The sequence below is a fragment of the Carettochelys insculpta genome, chromosome 4, assembly GCF_033958435.1.
Source record: "Carettochelys insculpta isolate YL-2023 chromosome 4, ASM3395843v1, whole genome shotgun sequence".
Classification (NCBI taxonomy): domain Eukaryota; kingdom Metazoa; phylum Chordata; order Testudines; family Carettochelyidae; genus Carettochelys; species Carettochelys insculpta.
The window spans coordinates 59,235,540-59,262,331 of record NC_134140.1 but is presented as its reverse complement, the minus strand read 5'-3'; the positions used below and the strand labels follow the sequence as shown (position 1 = coordinate 59,262,331).

The window sequence follows — 26,792 nt, the reverse complement described above, 5'->3', positions numbered from 1 at the left end:
AGGTAGGACACCTGCAGGAAGGCCTAACTAAGGGACTGTCCCTTTAAAAAACACTACTACTTGCCATATTTTTCACAGGGTCAGAGAAACTTGCCTCTGAGGTATTACCTGAAACAGCTACAGAGGGTTTTAAGATTCCTCCTATCATTGGTATTGTACTAATGTTTACACAGGGGAGAACCCAACTTGTTTTAAGATCAAGAACTGAAGTGGCTGCTTACCTCTTTATAAGAGATCCATTCATATGGCTGATTTGGTTTTCTAACACCCAAACAGGGACCACCATCTTAGGGAGGGGGGGAAAAAAAAACAACAAAACAATCATGTGGCAGGTATTTCAGTTTCATTCAAGCTCTAACCAGTCTCTCCCTGTCCATTGTTACTTTAGCTAAGCATTTCAGCTAGTCTCTCCAAGACTGGTATTTGATCTCATTCCCAGTGAACATCTATAGAAGCCAAAACTGCATTTGTCCTTCTTTGGTTGGTGTAGGCTGAATCAAGTGTGCTCTAAATGGACTTTTCTTGCATGCTCTGCTTCACATCAGCTCACCAGTCAGTTTTGTCTTCTGGAGTACTGAGACATTACCTTTCCCCTCCTAGTATGCTAGAGCATTCATACTCTACAGACAAGACACAGTCTAGCCCTGCATCCTTATCTGTGTCTCAAGCCCCAAAGTTAATTGTTGACAATGAAGAGATTACAGTTGATAAACTTACTGGACACCTCCAAACCTCTCTGGAAGATTTCATAGACTGTTCTCACATTGTCGTAGTAATAGGTCAACGGCTCATCACTTGGAAGCAGGGAAGACCTTCGAACATGTTCACCTCCCTAAAAAAATTACATGTTTAGCGTTTCAGAGGCTATGGACTTATTGGAAAATGAGAACATAGTGAAGATAGTGGTGGTTAGTCAGAGAGCAGAGATTTTTCCAGAAAAGATCAAGTTATGAAATCCAGGGAGATCTTCAAGCCTCACCATTAACAGGCAGCATAGGTGCACAACGGGGAAGAATTTGGCCCTAGCACACGTGTTTTTTAAACAAGCCCAATATCTTCTTCTAGCTTCTTCCCTCTGGGTACACATTTGAGGAAAGAGTCAATGTATTTAAAATTTTAGATCTTATTTGCTTTTGTAAGCAAGCTTACATCCACGATTTTTATAAACACTGTCTAACAGATCAACTCTAGAGACCCTCACTAGTACGTCAATGAAGTCAGTATTCATTCACAAGAGCCAACTAATAGCTATTTTGAGTAGAGCAGAAGAAGTCATTTAACCCTCTTGCAGCATCTGTACATTTCTGGGACTGAAAAACCCTCCCTTTAAATCCTCCTTGTGTAGGAAAACTAGATCAGAAAGCTGGTTCTCAGAGCATATACCTTGGAATTCAAGAAACCTTTTCTTCTCAAGCATGCTAGCAATTAATTTGAGAGCTTGAGTTCATAGCTTATTCTTTAGGTTCATTCTACCTCTCACAAGTGAGATTCTAGAGTATTTTTATTGAGAATGCCTATTGAAGAAACTGGAATTCTAGATACGAGACTTATGTAGGTTGCTCGAACCATCAGTTCTGCCCATCTCTTTCTGAAAGGGTCCAAACAACAAGTTGTTAATAAACAAACAATCTAGTTAGCAAAATGTATGACTTCACAAACTCGTATTAAATAGTAAGAGTGTTCAGAGCTAACATCTAGGTCTTTATTGCCTAGACTAATTTTGGCTTAGTTGACAGTCTACATTTTTCAAATTAAATTAAAGTATGGCCCCAGAAGTGCTCTAAAATGAAAGTGTGACCACAACACAAGAACTGGAAGAGAGGTCTCCCAGCACTCCATAGTTAAGTCTATACTAGGGAAATAAATCTACTTCAGATATGCAATTTAGCTATGGCATTTGCATAGCTATAATCAATATATCAGAACAGACTTGTTTCCTTTGTTAAGGCCTAGCCTCTATACTCTCGTATCGGCCTCCCTTACTCCATGCAATAGCGTGCAATACAGGGGTTGACTGCTGAACCCAGCGAGATCATTTTTGCCACGTTTTCACCAGACACACAAAATTGAAGCCAGGAAGATTGACCCTGACTGTGTTGATCTGCTGCTTAGTACAGATGAGCCCTATGTAAACAACATCCATGAGGGAAGTAGCTAACAGCTCTGGGAGCCTATTTATACCGGCGCTTTAACTTGCTTTGCTTGTATGGTTTCACACCCTGAGTCAGGGTTGCAGCATGGTAAAGTAGCAGTGTAGACTTATGCTGAAGTCCCGGTTCAGCATCACTCCTCCTAGAAAGATAATAAGAGGGTCTGTCTACAATAGGAAATTAGGTCAAGTTTAAGGTTGATTTTCTAGCACCTGATTTTGTGAAGTTGAAGTTGCATGTCCACACAGGCACATAAAGTTGACAAAGCATATCCCCATTAGTGTTGCCAGGTTTGACTGTCAGCAATCAATACACTGTGGGTGCCTATCCCACAGTTCCTGCTACCGCATTGCATTGTGGGTTTCTGTCCCAGTGTGTGATGAGACAAAAGTGTGCCATGGGTCAGTGGCATCATCATCCCATAGGCTAATTGTCTTCTCTCCCTCCCTTTGGAAAGCTATGGCAGAAAGTGATTTTGTGCCTTTTCCATGCCCATGAAGATACCATCACAAGGCTAGCATAGAACCTGTACAGCTTAAAACAGTTGTGACAAATATTGTGTATCACAGCGCAATGCGTGAGGTGCTCACACAGAGCCTTCACAGCCATGAAGGCTCTGAGAATCACATGGACACATACAAAAAAAGGAGACACTAGAGAGGAGGAATAGGAGATGCTGACTACACCTGACAACTTGTACACAGTGGAGTGCCAGTTCTAGTGCTGTGAAAAACTCCGACAGGTTCCCACATTCTTCTGTAGATACGGGATGATCAGCGGGGCTACAAAAACTTCCGCATGTGTAAGACCACCTCCATGGAACTTTGATTGATTTCCCTTGCCCTGAAGCACTGAGATACCAAAATGAGACTTGCTCCGAGAGTTCAGGAGCATGCGACAATAGCTCTTTGGAAGTCTGCAACGCCAAAGAGCTGCTGGTCAGTGGGCAAATCAGTGGGAGCTCTTGTCACCCAGGTAGTAAAAGAAATCAACACTCTTCTCATTTGAAAGGCAGCGACTCTGGGGAAAACGTGCAGCACATGGTGGATGGTTCTACTGTGATGGGTTCCCTAACTGCAGCAGGGTTAGAGGGATGTGCATTCCATCTGTCTTGGCACCTGACCACCTTGCTGCAGAGTCCATAAACTGCACGAGGTACTTCACTGTGTTGCAGGCATTGTTGGTACAAAAACCCTTGTGATCCACCATCAACGTGGAATGGCCAGGAAAGGTGCAGATCTTTAGGAACGCTCTTCTGTTCAGAAAGCTTCAGAACGGAACCTTCCTCTCAAACAGGAAAAAAATCACTATTTGAGAAGTGGAGATGCCCATAATGAACCTGGGTGATCCAGCCGACCCCTTGCTCTCTTGGCTCATGAAGCCAGATACAGACAGCCTAGACCACAATAAGCAGCAGTTAAAATATAGGCTGAGCAAGTGAGGAACATTAGTAGAATGTGCATTTAGCCATTTAAAAGCCAGGTTCATTTAAAAGCCTCCTGATTCAGACGTGGAGGAAGGCAACCTCTCCCACTTGTGGTGGCAGCCTGCTATGAGCGTCAAAATTTATGAGTGTGGGGCTGTGTGTGTGGGGGGGGTGGGGCGTGTGGCAGCACACTAATTATACTAGGCTGGAGGGCTGAGGCAGATCACCTGGCCAGTAATTATGAGCAACCCACCAGGACAAGGAGAGCACAGCGAGGGGCACTGCTAATCAGGGAGGCTTTGAAACACCTGTATGAATGGCCAGACAACAAAATGTAAGTCATGTCTGCTGTTCTTAAGCAGGTGCTCACTGACTGATGTGTACTTGCCTGTACACCCCCCCCCCCCCCGAAGCTCTACCCATGGCAACACAAACAATAAAGGCTGATTCTGTGAGCTTAGTCTTTTATTCAGGAGTTCATGGCATGGACTTTGGGGGTGGGTAAGCAAGGGCATTTTGCCATCACAGGTGAGAAACTGTCAGCCTTCTGTTTCCAGAAGAGTCCCTGGGAGTGGAATACAAGGCTGCCCTTGACTTTCCACCCCACATTCTGGGCTGCCAATGGGGGAAAATGGTTCCTCATGGGTTATAGTGGGGCTCTGTGTTACTGCACCAGACACTGCAGGAGCACAGTAGGGTGCCTCATCAGCTGCATCATCTCCTTCAGGGTCTCCAATTCAGTGAATATATCTCCCAAAGGCTCAACCTTCATCCTTATCAGATCACCTCTCCTCCAGAGTGGTTCTCCTCCACTCAGTTAACTGTGCCCTGTCCTTGCAGGAGGCTTCCATGTGCTGTAGAAACATCTTCCCACATTCATTTTCACCTGCAGATCTGTGCCAGTCTAACACCTAGGGGAGTAGAGGGTGAGTGGTGGTCAAAGAGCCTGCTGTTGAGCACACTGCAACAAAACATAAGTGAAGGCCAGACATTAAAGATATATTTACTTTAGATAAGTTTAAACACAAAGAAATCTCCTGAAAGAACCTCAGTGCAACACAACAGGGATGTATTCCATGCAAGGACAATTTTTGGCCTTTAAGTATCCTCTGTGCAGCAGAGATCTTAACGGACATGCTTAACATGGTTTGCTTCCAGCCATGGTAAGGCACAGACTGGGGCATGTTTCCAAGCCTGTGATTGCAAAAGCAGTTTCTGCTGCTGTGCATGCTGCAAGCGGATGGGATGGGACTACAGGCTGTGATAGTGGCAGTCACCATGTGCTTCTCCTCTTTGCTGGGGCATTGAGCCTTTCCTTCCCCCAGAAGCCTGGGGAAGGCCAGGGAAGGGGGCACAAGCATGGCAGTACGGTTGTGCCATCAGAGCTTTGCATCTCTTACAATCGCAACATGCTTCTACTCCCTGCTTTGCTGGGACAGTGAAGGTTGTCATTTCCCTAGCAGCAGGGGAAGGGAGGAGGGGGTCCAGGCATGGTGGAGCAGCTTGTGCTATCATACAGTAGCTGAATACTCCTTCTGCTGCTTCTTCTAGGTTGCAAAAAGAGATCAGTCTACTTAGAGTAAGAAAAATTGATAAGGAACAGGTGTGACTCAATGTGAGCAATAAATCTGGTCACTGTAGTACATTGCTCTGTGGTGCCATGACTCCAGATTTCTTACAAGTGGCTTGGCATGAAAAAGGTGTCCTATCGTGGAGGCTGGAATAAGGCACACCTCCCCAAAAAACTCATAAGAAGAATTAAATTGTACCTATCTGTGGTATTGAGACGCAGAAGAAGGAACAGCACTGTCCCCAAAAGCAAATTAACAAGCTGTTCCAGGGACCCCCAGGGTGCATAGGTACAATGGCCACCAAAGATCACACCCTGTTACTTTAACTCTCATGTAGCATTATGAAAAATGACAACTCACCAGGAAGTGTCCTCCCAGACATCAAGGTCTGGCTCAAAAATGTCCTGGGTGAAAGGGGTGAGATCCAGTGTTACACAAAGTTCCTGGCTGTCAGCAAGATCAGCTGCTCCATTTGCCTGCTGACCATTGTCGTCGTCTTCATCCAAGTCCTCGTTGCTGTTGCCAGAGGCCCCCTGTGAAATCTCTTGGGAGATATTCCCAGACTGTTTGAAGACAGTGGTTGGATCACTCCCTATAATCCCATGCAGCTGCTAACAGAAGCAGCATGTTTTCAGCAATGACCCAAGACATCAGTTTTCTTCTTTTGCTTTATAGTATGTCTGCCTGAGCTCCTTTATTTTCAGGTAGCACTGCTGGGCATCCCTCGTGTACTCTTTTTCCTTCATGACCTGTGAAATCTTGAAGGTTTTGTTTTGATTTAGCTTTTTTTTTTTTTGCTGCTTTGCAGTTTTTCCAGCACACAGACTGATTTCCCCTTCCCCATCCACCACTAGCAATGAGATCCTGGATTTCCTGCATGCTCCATGCTTGAGCTCATCTGTGACCCTAGGAATTCATTGCTAGGTATGCTGCTGAGGAGCGATGCCTACTCTGTTCACCATGCTGGCCACAGAGGAAACAACATTCAAATTTTTACAAGGCTCTTTCCTGAATACCTGGAGAGCAGCAGAGCTGAAAGTGGCAGCCAATACAGCCACACTGGGGCACTGTGTGACATACCTGGGAAGCTAAGAACAGCAAATTCCACAACGCTCCATGTGCACTGCCCTCAGGTCAACCATTCAAAGGTCCAATCTGTTGTACACCTTTTCACAAGGAGTAACACAAGTTGACCTTGGGACCCCTTAAAATTGACAGAACAGACCTTGTAGCATGGATTAGTATGGCCAGCAGGAAAAAAGACTGAATCTACATCAAGAAGTTATTGCACCTGCATCTTCAAGACCCAAGAACTGTTCACTTTCACCATGGGAGGGAGGGGGAGAATAAGATTTGCTGGGAGCTACTGCTCCCCTTCTCTCTCCTTGCCCCCACATCCCATCATCAGGGGAAGCACTGTGGCAGGTGATTCCCATCGGCAGAAATGATTTTGACTCACCACAATGTACTTATTAAGCAAGACTAAGATATAGATCTACTTTTTAAAAAGAAATGTGCTTACTATGCATTGACACCTAAATGGCTAAGTTCCGAGCACACAACTGCTGTAGACACCCACATTTAAAATGCTTGCCCTGAAGTCCTTCAAGGCTTGACCCCCTTTGTTTGACACTTCCTTTCCCCCTCCCCCATCTAGAAAAATCAGACTGCCAGCAAGTCAGAAAGCCCTCTAATGTTGCAGTTTATCAGAACAGACTAGTCTTGGGTCTTTCCATTGATAAGATAGAGGGGAAAAAGCCCACACCCCCAGACAGACACTCTTGCCTGCAAGTATATCCTTGCAAAACTAGTAGTTCAAGGGGCAATCCTTGCAATGCGCCTGCCAAGCATTAAGCAGCCTTCCAGTTGCAGCATGCATGGTACAGGGCCAACATTTGCAGACTCGGTGGGCCATATTTCTGGAAGAGTTCTGGAATCAGGTATCATTAGAGGCAACTAGTATGTCCAACAGAGACTTCATCTGGATTTATCAAAGTGCTACAAGAAGGCGCCTCTCCATATGCTCCAAGTTATGTCAAGGGCATCACTCACCTATTAAACCAATGTACGAGGGAAATAATTCTTAAAGTGAAACCTAGTGTCAATTAATATCAAGGAACTCAAGTTATTCTACCAGGAGTAGAAGGAACCCAGAAGCCTGAAGAGTTACTTCAAATTTGTTCTTGCCACCAAATCACTTGCAGGAAGAGAGCATATTCCAGGTATAGATACTCCATACCAAGGATGATAATCTTTCACACTGTCATATCCCCGACTCCACCACCACCTGCAACAGGCACGAATGACAGAAATGCGCTTACCTCTACTTCCACAGACTGCATGGCTAGGTCACATGGGGGTTTCAGAGCTCTGGGTCTTGTAGCATACCAGTATGTTGTAAGAGCTGCAAACGCACCAAACCCCATCAACGTGTTTGTTGGAAGAGTGCGCATATACTGGCGAACATCGTCAAGTTCTGGCATTCGCAGATGTCTGAATAAGTCATGTGCTTGCATCGTGGCTGGTTGCAGTTGTTCCTTATGCTGGTGTCTGTTAACAGTAGAGACCCTTTTACATAACATGACAATCCCTTTCCACTTGCCCTTCCCAAGTAGGGGAGGGATTCACACTTTGCTCTCAGTTACTGTTCTGGATAGTAAGACAAGCTTATTTAATAAGAATGGATGGATCAGAACTTTAAGAAACCCTAATTCTAAGCCATTTGCTGGCATGTGCTGCATTGTAAGTGAACTGTAACTACCTCTAAGTGCTGTTTACAGTAAGTTATGCCTTTGGCACATATGAACTAGCTATATTCTAAGACTGCTTCAGTCACCTGAGGAATCTAACCTGGGGATTAGAACCCAAAGGGGGCCTTTGCTTTTTGTCCACATTTCAACAAGCAGCCAAGCACCTTAAGTCCCTGGTAGCAGCAGCAGCATTTTCCACCTCCCAAGTCCAGCTAGATAAGCTTTGAGGCTTAACTTTCCACAGCTAATTGAAGAGAGCTGTCGTCACAACTGACCTATGAAGAGCCATCAGACAGGTTAGGGGCATCCCATTTCCCTTCATGGCATCAGCACATATTTGCTCACACATAGAACAAACTGACATTTCAAGAGGTTTTACGTAATCCTGTGAGGTACTGTGGGGCAATGGATTTTATCTACTGCTTATGTACAGTAGAAAGCACTGGAGAGAGCTCTCTCACTCTCTGCTTTCTAATACAGACAGACCGCAGCAGGAACAGAGTATGGGGGAGGGAACGGGGAGTGTTGCTGTCAGCTCAGCTACTGCTTGCCTCCCAGCCAACACCTCCTAGTCACATGCCCAGCCTTACAGTTCCTGCCCACTAGGCCAAAGGTAACTAGCAGACAAGTTATACTTGATTCAGGGGAGGGAAGGCAGGCCAATGGCAAGCGAGTCTGGAGTCACACCACTGCACAAAAGCGGTACTGGCAAGAACACAATGTTTGTTTCAGAAGCACAACTGCTGGAGACATGCACAAATGCCTGTTACCAGCTCATGCCTCCTACCACAAGAGGAATGATTGCAAGAGGCTTGCATAGAAAAAAAAATGCAGTGGATATTTAGATTGGATATGTTATGCGGAACAAATTATGTTTTCAGAAGCTGATGAATTATTTACCCAGATGTTTAAATCTGTTTAGCCTCACTGGATACCGTCAAGTTAGATCAAAGCAGAACTAAAGAATATTGAAGCCAAATGTAGTATGTTGCAACAAGATGGAACACTAAATAAAGAGAGTAGGTGTTTATTAGTATAAAAACAGACTTATGAAAACTACACTTAAATTCAGGATTCTAGTCAGGCCTGTGACAAGATGGGCTTCCTTTTAAAGTGAAAGAGAATAGTCCCAACCTACAGTCTGTTGAAATCTTTATGCTGTAAAGAGTTACTCAAATAGGCAAAGGCAAACTGTCTAGCTCATGTCTACACAAGTGTTTAGATAAGAATTAGGTTGCCAGAGATTGCAAAAAGCCACAGGAATAGTCCAGCATTTCACAATACCATTAGGAGGGTGGAGAAAGGTGATCTTGAGTTTAGGGCACTGTACCAGGGCTCAGTTCAATTCCTGGCTGTGGAAGGACTTCTTATGGAAGTCACACTTGGCATGTGCTCTCACTTCACAGGTGAGGAAACAGGCTCTTCTCACACTTTGTCTTGTTTAAGGTCTTACACGTAGGGCATGTGATTTCCTTTATCTCAGTTCTAACCTCTAGGTGAGTTTCTCTCAAATACAGCCATTGGTGATGTTTTTTGTAGCCACAGCCTCCTGCTGAGGTGGTGGTGGGGGGATGCAAAGTAGCAGCTCCTTTCCTTCCCTCAATGCCCTGCGCCTTGTTGTGGGCTGCTGGGGAGACCAGGGAGGGGGAGGTCCAGCCCTGCTTTGGAAAAAACTGGAGCACGGTGCTGGAGGGCCAAGCATCCAATGAGTTTCCCACCTTCTCTGGGGCCACAGAGCTCAGGCTTTCAGTTTCAGCCCGGAGTGGGTGGGATATCAGGCTCAGAGTTCCACGTGCACCCTGCTGCTGGGTCTTGCTGCTGCGGGGCTTCCAGATCTAAACAGCCACACTGCAACACTCCCTCCTATCCAGGGCTTTATGTGGCCTCAGGCTTGGCAGGGTTAAGTAAGCCTGTTGTGAAAAGCCATCATTGTAGGTTAAAAAATATTTACCAACAACAGCCTTACTAGCTAACAGATAAATTCCTATGATTTGGAACTTGTATTTGCTCTTTCCGCGAAGTTAATTCAGTATTTTAGGGCGGAGAAGGGGAGGGAAAAGGGTGAAAGCAGGCACCAGCAACAGGTGGTGGCTGCACTCTAAGGCCAACAAAATTTGTCTGAGAACCCCTGTTCTATCTTGTACAGAGAGATAAGAGATCTTTAACCTGTATTCTTGAGGGAATTTCTGGATACATCCAGCTTACCAATTCAATTCACTGATGGAATAAGTCAGAATAGTTAATGAAGCACTATCACTGTTCTAAGTTATGGTCTACAGAACTGGAGTGAATTAAGTTTTTAATGTTCCCCAAAAAGGCAATATGGTAGAGACTGCATGTTAATTCTGACCACCCTTGACAAGTGAAGTTTAGTAAACAAACCCCTCAATTTGTAAAGCTGAGTTTAGATAGCAATAAGGCACATTCTATAGCAGGGATTACTTCTTCCCCACCTCCCAGATTCATAGTACTTTCCTCCTAAAAGGCATTAGGTTTTCCTCCTACATGTGCGCCACAATTGAACATTTAAAGCATACATATTAGCATTTTGTACATTCTACAGGAAACAATTTGAGCAACTTTTGGTCTCAAGAGTGAGGAAGTACCTTACATGTACTCTTACACATAGGCAACAGTTTTTACTTAGATGCCAGTCTTCAGGAATAGTGTAATTGTTGAAGAATTGCTTGTGTATGATAACAAGAGTAATATAACTAAATGTATTACTAAGCTATCTAGTGTAAATATGTATAGGCTATTCACATACTGAATTATTTGATAATCAAGGCACTAAAGCAGGGAATTAGGGGGTAAAAGGAAGCTCAAGTTTTACCTTTAACTGCTGCTTGTTTGGAGTGTAACCTATAAAAGATCGAGTAATGTAACCAGAGGCTGTAAATGTACTTTGAAGGCCTCTAACAGTATGATTACTTGGCATATACCAGTAAAGTTATTCTTACTATGCTTCTGTGACCTCATTTTCACCACAAAAAACATTGCAGTTCTCACACAAGACGAAGCAGTTCAGTGATCTTTTAACTCGAACTATAGATAAAAATCTAGTGAACGCTTTTTGGGATGAAGATAAGGCCACAGAGGCATACAAGTTGAACAGATTCACCAATGAATAATTCACAAGAGCTAAAAACTAAGTGAAACAGAAGGATGCAGTACCTACCACTTACTTCACTGACAATGCCTTTGACTGCCTTCTCTTACCTGAGCAGGCAAAAGGAGGACACACAAGTCTCAGACCCTGGGTCAACTGACTGAAACCCAGCAACAAGGCAAAGGTAAGGAAGGCCTCAGAGCCCAAGTTTCAACCCAAGGGAAACATCTACACTGCTATTTTAAGCCTCATAATGCAAGGCCCTGGAGCTCATCTCAATTGACCTGGTCACAAAGACTAGCTACTGAAATGTCTCACTATCACAACCCAGTGTAGATATATTCCTTATATCCCTATTCCTGGTCCTCCTCTTCAAGGCCCTAGCTCCTCCACACTCAACTCATGTGATATGGGCAGGTCAATCAACACCTCTGTAAGATACAATTGTCAATGTTTTGTTTGTGACACATTTCATACAGCCCACTCATGTCTGGTCCCCCACACCCATCTCTAATAGGGCAGGCCTGATCCTCACCCACTAAAACCCTTCCTTGAGCGAGGGTTCAGTTTTTTTGACCCAAGCCCTAAAGCATGCAAGACAAAAAAAAAAAAAAAAACAAACACAAGTCATCTGCCAGCATTTGGCAAATGCCAGCCTCAATCCTTATCTGTGTGTTTGAGATGAGAGCTCCTGTTTGTTACCTTTGGCAGGTCTAGGTCTATCTGCTATCTAGGTTCATTTGTACTAGAAAGTCAGCAAGACAGGGTAACCCATTTAGCAGTACTGTACTTTTAGTAAGCTGGAGACCTAGGTTTGCTTGTTATTGAAATGTTATCTGGATGGCAGAGAATATAACAGGACACGCTGAACATTAGATATGACAGAAGCAGCAGCACCATTCCTTGTAACTGTAAGGCATAGGAGTACACCCTAAAGAAAGCAGACACACTCCCTGGAGCACAAGAGTTTGTGATGCTCAAGAAGAACATGTAGAAGTTCACCTAGAGACGGTTGATATATGAAAACTCTTAACTTTCTTACCCAGACTAGCATAACGTAGCCAGTAAGAAATATTTACTGTAGCCTGGCTTAGATTAGCAGCTAGTTTTGCAATGGGTTTTTATTTGGGCAGAAATTAAGAAAAAAAGTTACATCTTTTCTCATGATATGCTCTTTAGTGAGAGACACTCAGTAATATGCCCACCTTGAAGCACACAGCATCAGTTTTCAAACACTGACAGACAGATTTGACTCTCCATTTGTGAAAGTATCCTTCTTAGCTCTTCACATCAGCACCACTAAAACCTTGAGCCAGCCAGCCAAAGAAAGTGCCTCTCTGATACACAAGTAATGAGCACAGCACAGCATCCAAGACTGATCTTGACAGCAACGAGAGTGTCTTTTGAGGCAGTAAGCCAAATGGCAAGATACTGCCATTCTTTACTCCTCCCACTCAGGGTGTACAATGATCTATTTACAGAGGGTTACAAGCTCCTCTATTGTCTATCAGTTACCAGACATCATTCGAGTGCAATGGACAGAAAACAGGAGAGCAGCAGCCACCCTCTCTGTTGCTGAGAGAAAAATCCAAGAACCAATAGTTTCTCTTCCTCTCCTCCCAAAGGCTCTGGTGCTACAGCAACACATGCCACTGTTGCGCTAGCGCACACACTCAGCTGATGGGTGAGAACTCTTCCCTTGACATAACCACTTGGCTCCTGCCAGCGGCAGTAGCTATGTTGGCAGGAGAAGTTCTCCCCAGGACATAGCACTGCATACACTGGTGCTTAGCTCAAGTCACTTGGGCAGTGGAGGGGACTTGGTCACATCTGAGCCACATACTTGTACCAATGCAAGCTGTAGTACAGGACTCTCAAACGCACAGGCAGGAGGCCAACTGTGGCCCAAGCACTTCCATAATCCAGCCTGCAACATGGCTACTGGCATGAGAGTCCCTGTGACCCTAAAGGGGGTTCCATGCCCTTCCCCCAAATTCCCCACTATGCCTCTTCCCTCCCCATCACACTCCTTCCCTCAAACCCCCTCCCACAAGATTAGGAGATAGTCTGCTCTGTTCCACTGTCCAGTAGCTCTGCTTCCCAGCCGCTCCCATGCGGCTAGCAGCCACAAGCAACTCTAACCCCACTGCACTACAAGTGATGGTGCCAGGAGCCTCGGGGAGAGGGGGCTGTTAAACTACCCAGGGGTGTCAGGTGGGGCTGGGGGATGCATGGAGGATGGACACCATGCAGGCTGGCAGGGTCAGCAAATGCTGGGGGGGGGGAGGGGGGGGGAAGGGAAGGAGAGGAAAAGGTGTGGAGTTCTGCCCCAGAGCCCTGCCAGACAGGGGTGCCTGCTGGTCCACTAGGAGGATCTGCATACTGGCTTTAGCCTTAAGGCTATTTTAAAAAAAAAAAAAAAAAGTTTGAGACCCCTGCTGCAGTACGTACATTGCTAGCATGGGAGTCATGCACCAGCTAGAGCAAGGTTCAGTGACTAGTACAATGGAAACTTGCTCAAGTTTGGTTGGCCATTGTTGCCCCCTACTGATGGAGTCACATCTGCTAAGCTCTCCCCATCAGTGGGAAGTGACCCAAGCCCTCTAAAAGTTACTGGGACTACACTTATTTCTGAGTGGGCCATTCCTACTACATTAAGGCTACATCTACACTATGAAATAGTCAAATTTACTCAAGTAGACTTTATAACACTGGGTTTTATAAAGTCAAAGTTGAGTTTCTGCAACTGCCCAAATCAACTTAGTGCAGCCCCACTAGATTGCCAAAGTTCAAATGTTGCAGCACTGCATTGTGGGACCCTATCCCACTGTTCCCTCATCACCATGGCATTCTGGGTTTTCTTCCTGGTGCATTATGGGGGAAAAATGCCCTGCAAGTGGTTGTGGAGGTGTGATGTCATCTTCCCAGACTGTCCTCGTTCTCCTCCTGTTGAAAACAGCCATTTTTCTGAAGTCTGACAGATAAAGAAATTGTTTGAGTCATCCTCATTACGTCCCCTCTCCACGTGTTTCTAAGCTTCTATTGCTGGGACTGTTCTTCATTCTGTCCCTTTTTAACAAACAGTGACTTTAAAAAATAATCTAACTGTACCATGTCAATAGGTCACTCAACTAATTTCCACCCCTCATTCCTTCCCTGCCAGTGAAAAAACGCCAAATAGATGGGCTTCAGAAGCTTAAGCCCATGATGCCCAAGTGAAACAAACTGGCTCCACATGACCAGGAAAAGACTTCACTTCCTTCTTTCCTTAAGGACATATAGGGAATCCCACAGAAAATATATCAAACAAGGCGAAGCACCCAAATGAGCTGTGGGTGTGGCTGTGAGCATACCCAGCTGACTGTACCATGTAGCCATGATGCCCATGCGACTTGGGAAAGATTTCATATAAAATTCTCAAGCACAGCAGGAAAGGAGGAAAAGTAGGGAATCCCCAGAGAAAGAAAAACAGTGACTTTGAAAAATAACGGCACACACAGCTGACTATGCCATGTCACTCAGCTACTTTTCCCCCATTGAAAAACACAAAAAAAAAACAACACACACTCCAAAAGGTCCCTCCTGAGACTGTGGGTTCCCCCAAGCCACCCCCTTTGGGAAAGGAGAGTACTGGAGCATGTTAATATCAGCTGCCAGGGGCCCGCCCCACCCCCCAGCACCTGTTCCCTGATCAGTTGTGTGCCTAGACATTGGGGGACAGGGGGACAGCCCCAAAAATATTTGCCACCAAGGGGCCAGGACCTTGGCACATGGTGAGCCCCACAAAATGTGAAATACAAAAGCCTTCACCCTGTTCAGGCCAAGACATGCTGCTTTCTGGAAGCATGGTCCACACTGCACAGCCAGCACAGGGTCGGGTGGGGTGGGGTGGGGGCTAGCCTCCCAGACACATGGTGCCTATGGGGAAAGGAGGGCTGCCCTGTACAAAATGTGAAGCACAGAAAAGAAGCTTCTCAGACTTCTGCTAAATCCTGTGCAGGGAGGAAGCCTTCACCCCACACAGGGCAGGAGATGCCACTGTCTGCAAGTACAGTCCCCACAGCCCAGCTGCCATGTGGTATAGTGGGGGGTTGGCCCATCAGTTGCATGGCACTGGGAGCGGGGGCAGGTGAGCCATGTGGTCCAATTGGTGGTAGACTGCCAACCGCAAAGCATCTGGAGGGTGGCTGCCCCATACAAGTGTGGAACTCAGAAAATAAGTTTATTGGCCTCTCCTGCTACATCCTGTGCAGGGAAGAAGTCTTCACCCCACAGAGCAGGACATGCCACTACCTGGTCCCCACAACCAAGGCGCCAGGTGATGGTGAGGTGGGGGCTAGCCTGCCAGCTCAACTGAGATCCAGGATCCCCTGATGCTCCATGCTGGGTCTCTCTTTCATTGTTAGATGCGATTAGCATGCTGTCTGGAAAGAAAATTAATTCAGATTGCCAGGCTTCCTGTTTCCTACTTCCTGCACATGTGCAGGAGAGCAGAGGTGAAAGCTGACAGAACATATACATTCTGGGCACTGTGGGATACTCCTGGAGGCCAATAAAAATCAATTAAAATTAACATGGTTTCCACATGAACACTAATTCAAACTTTTAAATTCAAACTTGACGTTACACCACATCAGAGGGTTGAGGCAAGAAAGTCAACCTAAGCGCCTGTTAAAAATTGACCTAATGGTATTTGCATGAAGACAGTCACATTGTAAAATTGAGCTAAGTGCCTTCAAAAAAACCTGACTTTATACTCTAGCGTAGGCATAGCCTAGACGAACTGCAAAGCACTGGGACTGCCATCATTAGAATTCCCTCCCCCACGCCCCACCCTGCCTACCTCCACATCCCTTTCACTGTTGCATGTCCCTGTACACAGTTACAAGGGGATCTACTTCTAGTACCCAAGAGTCTGAATAGGGAAGAGACCCAGTCTAGTACCACATTCCAAGCAAGTGTTATGCCACAGCACAGGAGAGTGTTTCTGCAAGTTCTGACACCCAGTCCAGGAACTGTCCTTCCAATATGCACGATGGCAGTTTGGTGTCAGCAATCTAGCATGTATGAAAGCCAGTTTTCCTCAACTTCTCCACACATTCCACATTGAGGTCTGGGCTACGCTAAGTAGATAGGTCAACATAGCTACATGAATATGGATTTGTCACACTTGACTAATACAGCTGTATCAATCTAACCACCAAAGAAGATGCACCTAGGCCAAAGGAAGAGTTCTTCCATCCATACACATACCACTGTTCAGGGAGGCCGTGTTCCCAAACCAACAGAAAACCCCCTTCTATTGGTATAGGCTGCATCTATTCTGTAGGATGCCCCAGCTATAACAATGTAGCAATTCTGGAGCAGTCTTCATAGGTTAGACATACCCTTAGTAAATTCTGATCAACTTACACTGAAGGGCTTTTAAAGGAGGAGGACAGCATCAAGAGCTGAAGGAAGTCCAGGCACCCTCATGCCAGCTGCAGGGAAAACAGAAGACATAGGAGCTGCTATACAGCTCCAGGTCACCAGAGGATCCCCTATGCTAGTGCAATAGTTTTTCACCTGTGAACCAAATGGCAACTATGAAAATAAAGTTTCAAACCCCCCAGAAAAGGCAGCTTTTTCCTGATTGAAAGTACGTGAATATCCCCACTCATAGCTCAAACCCAGAACTGTTAGATGTACTGTATAAGCCTGTGGCTTGGCACAGTAGTTGATGCAGTGTGAAAGAGCACTGAAGATGTTAGACAATCGATTTCAGCTAAGATAGGGGTCCACAGACCACAAGTTGAATTTCAAGAGGGTCTGCACCTCCGCCTGAATTTTTTTTAAGACGTCTGCAAATGAAAAAGGGTGAAAAGCCATTGTGCGAATGTAAGCCTCCCAGGACTAACAATATTGATTCTACAGCCAGATTGTTCTAGTGATAGGGTAACTACTACACTGTACCTGAAAATCTGGTCTGTTGGTCACGTAGATTTCTGAGTCTTCCCAATAGTCTCTTGCCTGCCCTCAGAGTGAATTTGGTCTAGCACTTAAGATAATTCTCCTTCTACCCTGCAAACTGAATGCACTTCATAGAATCATAGAACACTAGGACTGGAAGGGACCTCAAGAGGCCATTGAGTCCAGCCCCGTGCCCCAATGGCAGGACCAAGTACTGTCTAAACCATCCCTGATAGACATCTATTTAACCTGTTCTTAAATATCTCCAGCAATGGAGATTCAACCACCTCCCTCGGCAATTTATTCTACTGTTTGACCACCCTGACAGTTAGGAACTTTTTCCTAACGTCCAATCTAAACCTCCCTTGCTGCAGTTTAAGTCCATTGCCTCTTGTTCTATCCTCAGAAGCCAAGAACAAAAGTTTCCTCCCTCCTCCTCATGACATCCTTTTAGATACGTGAAAACCGCTATCATGTCTCCCCTCAGTCTTCTCTTTTCCCAATTGAAGAAGCCCAATTCTTTCAGCCTCTCTTCATAGGTCACATTCTCTATACCTTTAATCATTCTTGTCGCTCTTTTCTGGACCTTCTCTAGTTTCTCCACATCTTTCTTGAACTGCGGTGCCCAAAACTGGACACAATACTCCAGCTGACGCCTAACCAGCACAGAGTAAAGCAGAAGAATGACTTCTTGTGTCTTGTTCACAACACACCTGTTAATGCATCCCAGAATCATGTTTGGTTTTTTTGCAACAGCATCACACTGACTACTCATATTTAGCTTGTGGTCCACTATAACCCTTTCTGCTGTAGTCATTCCTAGACAGTCTTTCTCCATTCTGTACGTGTGAAACTGATTGTTCCTTCTCAAGTAGAGGACTTTGCATTTGTCCTTATTCAACGTCATCCTGTTTACCTCACACCATTTCTCCAATTTATCCAGATCATTTTGAATTATGACCCTATCCGACAAAGCAGTTGCAACCCCTCCCAGCTTGGTATCATCTGCCAACTTAATAGGCGGACTTTTTATGCCAATATCTAAATCATTGATGAAGATATTGAACAGAACCAGTCCTAACACAGACCCCTGTGGAACCCCACTTGTTATACTTTTCCAGCAGGATTGTGAACCATTAAGAGCTACTCTCTGGGTATGGTCATCCAGCCAGTTATGCACCCACCTTACAGTAGCTTCATCTAAATTGTATTTGTCTAGTTTTTTGATAAGAATATGATGCAAGACCGTACCAAATGCTTCACTAAAGTCTAGGTATACCACATCTACCGCTTCTCCCCAATCCTCAAGGCTTGTTATCCTATCAAAGAAAGCTATTAGATTAGTTTGACATGATTTGTTCTTTACAAATCCATGCTGGCTGTTCCCTATCACCTTACCACCTTCCAAGTGCTTGCAAATGATTTCTTTAATTACCTGTTCCATTATCTTTCCTGGCACTGAAGTCAAGCTGACTAGCCTGTAGTTTCCTGGGTTATTCTTATTCCCATTTTTATAGATGGGCCACTTGGAGGATTAAGGAATTTTTGGGTACTCTGCATAGCAGTATAACTATGAAGTACACTCTAACTGGACACTCAATTCTGGCCTCAAATGCATGGCTGCAGTGCCTTTTACAACCAGAATAATGTTCCAAAGATAATGTCTAGTTCTGTACTCCCTGAAACTCTCAAGTCTGACAATGTCACACATGACAAAACTCTGCTCAAAGATCTTTTAAGGGTTAGATTATTGTAGGTAAAGTGGTAGCACCATATATTAAGATGGTCTAACTTTTCATTATCATCAGTTGCTTTAATACTGAAATGAAAACTGGATATAATGGACCATGAAACATGCAATTGTTCTCACCTCTACCCAGTAGCAAGCTAATTAGGAGTTCTTGTGCTGTCTCAGAAGCGATGTTTACGCTTATTACTCCAATTAGAATAAGCAAATCTAACTTTTTTCTGAAGAACTCTACAGCAATATCCAAACTTCTCTTCATGCAGTATGCTCTTTCACAACAAGCATACAAAATGAGCATCGTTCTAAAGAAGCCTATCTCTGGTCACCCATGGAAGCACTCTTGGTAGCACTGGAAGCATAACTGACAAAAAATCAGTTTACTCATCCTGATAAACCTAGGAAAATACTCTATGTGCACACGGGTAATCCTGAAGAGTCATCATGTACCTTCTGAATGATGAATGTGGGCAGTGCAAGAATTAGCTTCTTAGCAAGTTTAGTAACCTGTAATCTAGGATAAATTAAATAAGCATCAGACAAGTTCAGTTTACATCATGTTACAAGGAACAAATTCAGATATTTGTACACCAGTACTTAAAGAATTAAAAAGAAAATCACAATGCAAAAACATACTATCATAAAACATTCAAGACTAGAACAAAAAAGCCATGTCTACACCAGCCCCTTCCTTTCAGAAAGGGCATGGTAATGAGCACGGTTGGAAGATGGTAATGAGTCACTGCCATGAATATGCAGCACCTCATTGGCATAATGACAGCCACAGAAATTTGAAAGTGCCGCTTTCGAATTGCATGCTGCCCATGTAGACAGAGACCTTTCAAAAGGACCCCCCCCCCCCCCACACACAGGTCTTTGAAAGCCCCTTATTCCTAAAGCCAAATAGGCAGAACAGGCTTTCAAAGTCCGCGGGGGAGTGGGGGGGGGGGGGAAAAAGTCCTTTAGAAAGGCCCACATCTACATGGGCAGCGCACGATTTGAAAGTGGCATATTCATGGCAGCGCCTCATTAGCATCTTCCAGCCTTGCTCTATAGCATGCCTCTTCTGAAAGGAAGGGGCTAATGTAGACATAATGTAATGCTCCACAAGATAGGATGTCCGCTATGGTTACTCAAGATGATCCAGTCTTTCCACGAAGACGTGAGAGGAACCGTCCAATACGATGGCACATTATTGGATGCTTTCAGCATCAGAAGCGGCGTCAAACAAGGAGGCGTCCTCCCTCCGACATTGTTCAGGATCTTCTTCGCACTCGTCCTTAAACACGCCTTTGGATCTTCAACAGAGGGCATCTTTTTGCACACAAGACCTGACGGGAAACTGTTTAATCTTGCAAGGCTGAAAGCTAAATCTAAGGTGCGGGAAGTCCTCAGAGATATGCTGTTCGCAGATGACGCTGCTGTCGTGTCACACACAGAAGACCAGCTTCAGAAGCTGCTGGATCAGGTCTCCAAAGCATGCAAGGACTTTGGGCTCTCCATCAGCCTAAAGATGACAAACGTACTTGCTGAAGACGTTGCTGTTTCTCCATCAATCAGCACTGACAACTATACATTAGAGGTTGTCCACGAGTTCGTTTACCTCGGGTCCCCCATCGCTGACACCCTGTCATTGGAGACTGAGCTAAATAGGAGGATCGCTAAAGCAGCCACAACTCTGTCCAGACTCAGCGAGAGAGTGTGGAACAACAACAAGCTGTACACTCACACCAAAATGCAAGTCTACAGAGCCTGCATCCTCAGCACCCTCCTTTATGGCAGCGAGTCTTGGACCCTGTACGCCCGCCAGGAAAAGAGGCTGAACGTCTTCCACTTGCGCTGCCTCAGGTGCATTCTTGGAATATCGTGGAAGGACACAGTGTCCAACACTACCGTCCTTGAGCAAGCTGGAATCCCAGCTATGCACACCCAACTCAGGCAACGGCGGCTCCGCTGGCTTGGCCACATCCACAGGATGAATGATGGAAGGATCCCAAAAGACATCCTGTATGGCAAGCTAGCCTCTGGCAAAAGACCTCCTGGACACGCCCAATTGCGCTACAAAGATGTTTGCAAGAGAGACCTCAGGGAAGTAGACATCAAGCCAGACAGCTGGGAGGAGCTGGCAGACGATCGCAGCAGATGGAGGCAGGAACTATACAAGGGCCTTCAGAAGGGCGAGTTGAGGATCAGACAGCTAGCAAAGGAGAAGCAAGCCCACAGTAAGCACAGCAAGGACCTGCCGGACACCCATTACATATGCAACAGATGCAGCAAGGACTGTCACTCTTGTGTGGGTCTTCACAGTCACAGCTGACGCTGCAAATGAGGATGCCAAACAGAACTACGAAGGGCATGTTCCATAGTCTATGTAGACTGAAGGATGCTACTATCTATCTAATGTAGACGTAGCCATATAGGTCAATATGCACCTTATGGGAAACAAATGGGTTCACAACCTTTATTCTGACCTCTGAAATATGATTTCAAGAATTAGGTCTACTAATTCCATCTTTATGTAAAAGAAAACTCAATGGTTCCCTTGTGCCAGCGATAAAACACTACATTGCAGTTCTTCCTAAGTCAACTGCAGCAAATATAAAGGTAGTTTGAGTTAAATCATAAGAAATTCCTGGACACTAGGCAATTCCTACTACCAAAAATGCAGCACTAACCTCTTATTGCAGGATTAATGTGATTTAAGGAAAATAAAAAGCAGCCAAGGCAGCCAAGGATGCAACCCAATATTCTGAGCGTTCCCAGCTTTCGGCCATCAGAAGCTGAGAGTGGAGATGGATAACTCAATGATTACTTGTTTTGTTAATTTCCTCCAAAGCCTCTGACATCGGATACTGTCAGAGGACAAGTATCAGAGAGGTAGCTGTGTTAGTCTGTAGCTTTGAGAATAACAAAAAGTCTTGTGGAACCTTGGACTGACCAAGATATTTTGGAGCACAAGCTTTCGTGGGCAAAGACCTGCTTCATCAGATGCGTGAGTGGGGGGTGGTTTCAGAGCAATATTTAAAGAGTGGGGTCCCAGTAAGAGGGAGGGCCAGAGCTGACAAGGTCTATTCAGTAAGGTGGAAATGGCCCAGTACCAACAGCACTTATCAAAAGAGGAAAAGCAAATCGGATCAGACGGGAGATGTGAGCCTTTGTCCGAATCTAATGGGGAGATACTACCACCCAGAGCAGAGACACTGCCTTTGTAAGCTGCAGGCCACTTGCAGTCTCTGTTTAATCCATGGGTAATGGAGTCAAGTTTGCAAATAAATTGCAGCTCAGAGATTTTTCTCTCCATTTGATTTTTGAAATTTATTGTTTCAGAACAGTCACCCTTAAATCTGCCACTGAGTGTCCAGGGAGATTGAAGCGTTCCCCCACAGGCTTCTGTACATTACCGTACCTGATGTCTGATTTATGTCCATTTATTCTTTTACAGAGAGACTGTCCAGTTTGACCAATGTAAACTGCAGTGGGGCATTGCTGGCACATGATGGCATATATTATATTAGTAGATGTGCAGGTAAAGGAGCCCCTGATGGCATAGTTGGTGATAGGTCCTGTGATGTCACTGGTGCAGATATGTGAGCAGAATTGGCAGCAAGGACTGTTGCAGGGGCTGGTTCCAGGCCTAGAGTCACTGGTTTGTGATTTGTGGTTGCTGGTGAGGATTTGTTCAAGGTTAGCAGGCGGGCTATAGGCAAGGACAGGCCTGCCTCCCAAGGTCTGTGAGAGTGAAAGATCATTGTTCAGGATGGGCTGCAAATCACTGATTACATGTTGGAGATGCCTTAGGTGGGGACTGTATGTGATGGTCAGTGGTGTTCTCTTGTTTTCCTTTTCCATTCATAACTGGGCACACCACACCTCTTGAGATTTCAGTAACTCCCACAAGTCACTTACATGCAATACTTTAATATATTGCATTTATTTTGACCACATTTTAGAAATATTTAATATAGTTAAAAACAGGCCACACGAGCCAGACAGACTTAGATTATCAAGCGATATTTTAGCCAATTAAGCTATACTTGGGGGACACAGGTAGAGGAAAATAAAGTTTAAGAAACAGTAGTGAAGCACAGTAGAGCCAGTTACACCTTTTACTGAAGTGGACTTACGAACAGACAGAAAAATCCATTTGAGTTCTGGCACTGACTTTAGCCCAACACTATCATCCTCTCAGTGTTCTTTACCTACACAAACTATCCAGACCCTTCTCATGAGGATGTCCATGAAACATCTCAAGGAGTTTCTATTAAACAGGTCAATTCCTCTACCACACAAAACCAAAAACCCACACAGCCACGTTCATGGTTTTGCAATGCTGGAAGAAGTTTGCAAAGGAGACCAAGGTGCCCCCCAATAATAGCACACCCATTTCTTAGGACTAGTGTTTTTCCATTTGGTAAAATATTTCTTGTGATGTATCCAATAAGAAAATGCATGTCCCCCCAGCTGAGGCAGGTCTTCCCCCCTGCACTTCCCACCCAGCATGATGAATGCTGCAAATTGTGCACATATCCTCACTCCCTGACGAAAGGGAACAGCCACCAATGTTCTCCTCTGAATCAAGGTGGTGGCGGGAAATAGGGCAGAGGAGCCAAAACCTTCCCAACTAAAGAGGGCTTGGAGGATGGGTGGCTCAGGGCTCAGACACTCACAGACAGGGGTGGGGTACATCCCCAGCCAGACACTTCCACCTGCCTGCCAATTCTGTATGCTTCAAAAAGAAGCAATCCCATTGCAGGTACGTTCTATTTTCCTGGCACAACCAAACCCATGCTTGCTTTGTGTTATGAGAAGAGGAAACTGTATATCAAATTTGGTGGTCCTAACCCCCCCTGTCTAGGAGGAATTCTTGAACAAATTTATAGTAGATAAACAAGTGGTGCTTCTCAAGCAGGAAGAAATCATGCCAACTCTGCCAGTCAACATGTGCAAGGCCAACAGCACATATCCAGACAAAGCCACATTATGTGCTTAACCGGAACATTTTTAAAAGCTTTTTGGACAACCAGTGCTATAACTGTTTGAAGGGACAGGTTTTTACAGTGTGCCTGTGCACTTGATTCACTCATGGAACCTTAAGCACATCAGTCTAAACTTTCTTGACAAGCCACTTCAAGAGTATACCCCCAGATAAGTTACAAATATATTAACATTAGTTAATGTTAAGAACACATTTAAAGACAGCTTTGCCTGAACGGTATAAGTGAGGGGAAACCTTGCTAAAGCCATTTTCAAACAGGTTTCCAAACTAGGAGTGGAAAAGTAGATATGATTTGATCAGACAGTTACTTTAGACATTAACCTTCCCTATCAGAGTCAACATCTGCATCTTGGACTCTACCCCACCGCCCCACCAGACACCTATGTTACAGGCTCTCCTTTGGACTCAATTCTTCTCCACATATACCTGACCGCTCGTAGAGTCTGCCTTGAGTGCTGCACTTACCCATTTCTCTTGAACACTGACATTTGAAAGTATTTGATTTGCCCATTAAAAAACAAGCCATAATCCTAAAAGAAGTGAACCTACATTAACCAAGCAGAGTAGCCCTTAAAAATTAAACCATACTGAGATTTCTGAAAAGGTCAGGATATTTAAAAACTAGTGTCTTCAACTTAATAGGGAGCCCTTAAAAGCTATTTTTTCCTTAGTCTATATCAAGAAACAGTACCTTTGACTGTTTATAAGAAACTCTGCACAAATTCAAATACTACGCATAAGGACACTAGATTAGGTGTTAAATTATTAGCTGTATTACTAGTAGAGTTTTTAAAAAGGCAGGTAGTTACCATTATGATAATTATAGTCTTACATTTATAAATTGTTAACTTGTACACAGAGGGCTTGGAATAAAATCAGCTTAAAGATTAATCCATCGAACCCTCATATTAGGGTATTTGTTTTCACTTTGGTTCTAATGTATTACAGTAACATCAGTGTTTGGACTACAGACCCTTCTGGAAAAAGGTGTGTTTGAACACTGTTTCTCAACCAATATGTAACAAAGAAAGGAATTAGTTTAAGAGGTTTTGGTATTAAATATAGAACTCCAAGCCAGTCTGAGCTGACAGCATCCTTTTGAAGTAGACTTTCTAGTCAGTCATTGAAAGGCAGGAAAACTAAACCTGCAGAAAGAAATAGCACATAGTTTCGTGAAAAAGGCATTCAGTTAACTAGAATTTAGGACTAAATGCTTTCCTTAGCTTTAACACAGAGCCTCAGATTGGATTTGAAGCCCTGCATGGGACTGCTGATTACAAATCAGTGTTCTTACATACAAGACCCAGAGAAATAACACTGACCAGTCCAGTTCTGCCCCCCAACTGCCCAAATGAAGAGGCATAGACTGGGATATGGGGAAGAGCACCGTTCTGTAACTTATTAAAGTAACAATCTCAGGACACTTTGCCTTAGCAGAACACAGAGGCTGTTGAATTAGGATTGGACTATCTCACACAGCTTTGAGCACAAAAGTCAGACAGCCTGAATGCTGTTTGTCAGCACTTTTGCCGACAAAAAAAAATTTCCCTTGCCCCCAATAGTGGCATTCAGGCGGTTGTTCACCCTGCTATTTGCCACAACAGACCAAGTGCCAGATAACAACGAGGAGTCACTTTCAGAATGACTTCTGAGCAGAGGTGAAAGGAAGGGGGTGTGTGCAGCTCTGGCAAAAGCCAGCAGAGTGCTATTTAAAGAGCCCTCAGGAACCCCGGCTGCAATAGGCCAGTGCCCGTAAGACATTTCAGTTACTTCCAGCCCTGCCTCTGAGATCCCAACTCAACAGCATCACTAGGCAGCTTTCACGGACCTGCCCCATCCACCACCCGGCCTCCCCACCACAGGCGGGGCTGTAGCCGGCACGCTCATTACTGCCGGGCGCTCAGCAGCACACCGCCGGCAACAGCAAGCGCGTCGCAACCCTTTCCCCGCCAGGCTCCCCCTCGCCATGCTGTGCCCGGGAGCGGCCCGGGGCTGCTGCGCAACCCTCGGTCAGAAGCGCCGCTCTAGAAAGCGGGACCCCAGTCCCCTCCCGCGAAGCCTGCGCGCTTTTGTTCTCCACCGTGCAGGTTTCCCCGCGGCGAGGGCACCGCCGGGAACGCGGCGCGGCGAGGCCCGGCCCCTCCTGCAGCGAGCCCAGCAAACTCAAGGCACGCAGCCCGGCCTCACCGCGGCTTCCCCTACGGCGCGGGGAAGGATAATGGAGCCGCCGGCCCGTCTGCTCGTGCTCGGCCACAGCAGCTCCAAGCGGAGGCCCCGGCCGGCACCCCCGCTCCCAGCCCAGCGAAGCGGAGACAGCGTGGGGTGGGAGGCTGAACAGCCGCAGGCCGGGAGCCGAGCCGAGCCTCCACCCCGCCCCAACACCCGCGCCGCACTCACCGCCTGCTCTGGCGGCGGCAGCAATAACAGCCAGCACCCTCCGCCCGGACAGGGTGAGCCAGCCCCCGACTCGCCCTATTTAAGCCGCCCACACGAGCCGCCGCCGGGGCGGCGTGGTGCGTTTACGCTGCGCGCGCGCGCCCGCCCGCCCGGGATTGGGCGGAAAGGTGGGCGCTAGGACCTGCAGGGAGCCGCGACACGCCGCAGCCAGGCCGGGGCCAATAGCAAGGCAGGGCCTGGGCGAAGCTGGTAAACAGCGCGGGGCGGCGACAGAGCGGATCTCGGTTCCGCTCCCGCCCAGGCCACCTGGCAGCGCTCCCCGCCTGTGCCAAGGGGCGGTTTGTTCGGAGGCACCGTTAAAGGGCAGCGCGAGGAGGAAACGGACCCAGGGGGAGGGAGGTGCCGCGAAGCTCCGATCCCGGCTGCGGGGAGCGGGCGGCTCCGCCCCAGTGCACCCCGCCGCTGGAGCCGCAGCCCCTCAGCGCCCCGCTCCCCCGTCACCGTACAGACCCTTTTAGTCGCTCAGAAGGGGCGACGCGTTGTTCTGTGTCTCCGCAGAGCAAAGCAAAGCAAAGCGGTCCCGCGGCACCTGGAAACGAGCAGTTTTTATTAGTCTTTCCCGCGAGAGCTCATGACCTCGTAGATGCAGGTGTTAGTCTGGAAGGTGCTGCAGGGCTGCTTGCTTTGGGTTGCTGCGAGC

At 45.9% G+C, this 26,792-nt stretch overlaps 1 protein-coding gene across 2 annotated transcripts in view; it reads right to left on the bottom strand.

Annotated features, from left to right (window-relative positions):
* The window catches only part of ACSL1 (acyl-CoA synthetase long chain family member 1), a 59,100-nt gene extending 32,849 nt beyond the window's left edge, over positions 1 to 26,251 (bottom strand). Inside the window, exons 1-4 of one of the 2 annotated variants that reach the window (XM_074992936.1) lie at positions 26,093 to 26,251; positions 7,469 to 7,697; positions 718 to 832; positions 222 to 286 (exon numbers count right to left, since the gene is read on the bottom strand). In XM_074992936.1, coding sequence (XP_074849037.1) covers positions 222 to 286; positions 718 to 832; positions 7,469 to 7,663 — 375 coding nt within the window. In that variant the 5' untranslated portion in view covers positions 7,664 to 7,697; positions 26,093 to 26,251. Of the gene's footprint in view, positions 1 to 221; positions 287 to 717; positions 833 to 7,468; positions 7,698 to 25,882; positions 26,045 to 26,092 lie in introns of those variants that run through there. The other variant, XM_074992937.1, reaches the window with a different exon arrangement.
* Positions 26,252 to 26,792: the final 541 nt, after the last annotated feature.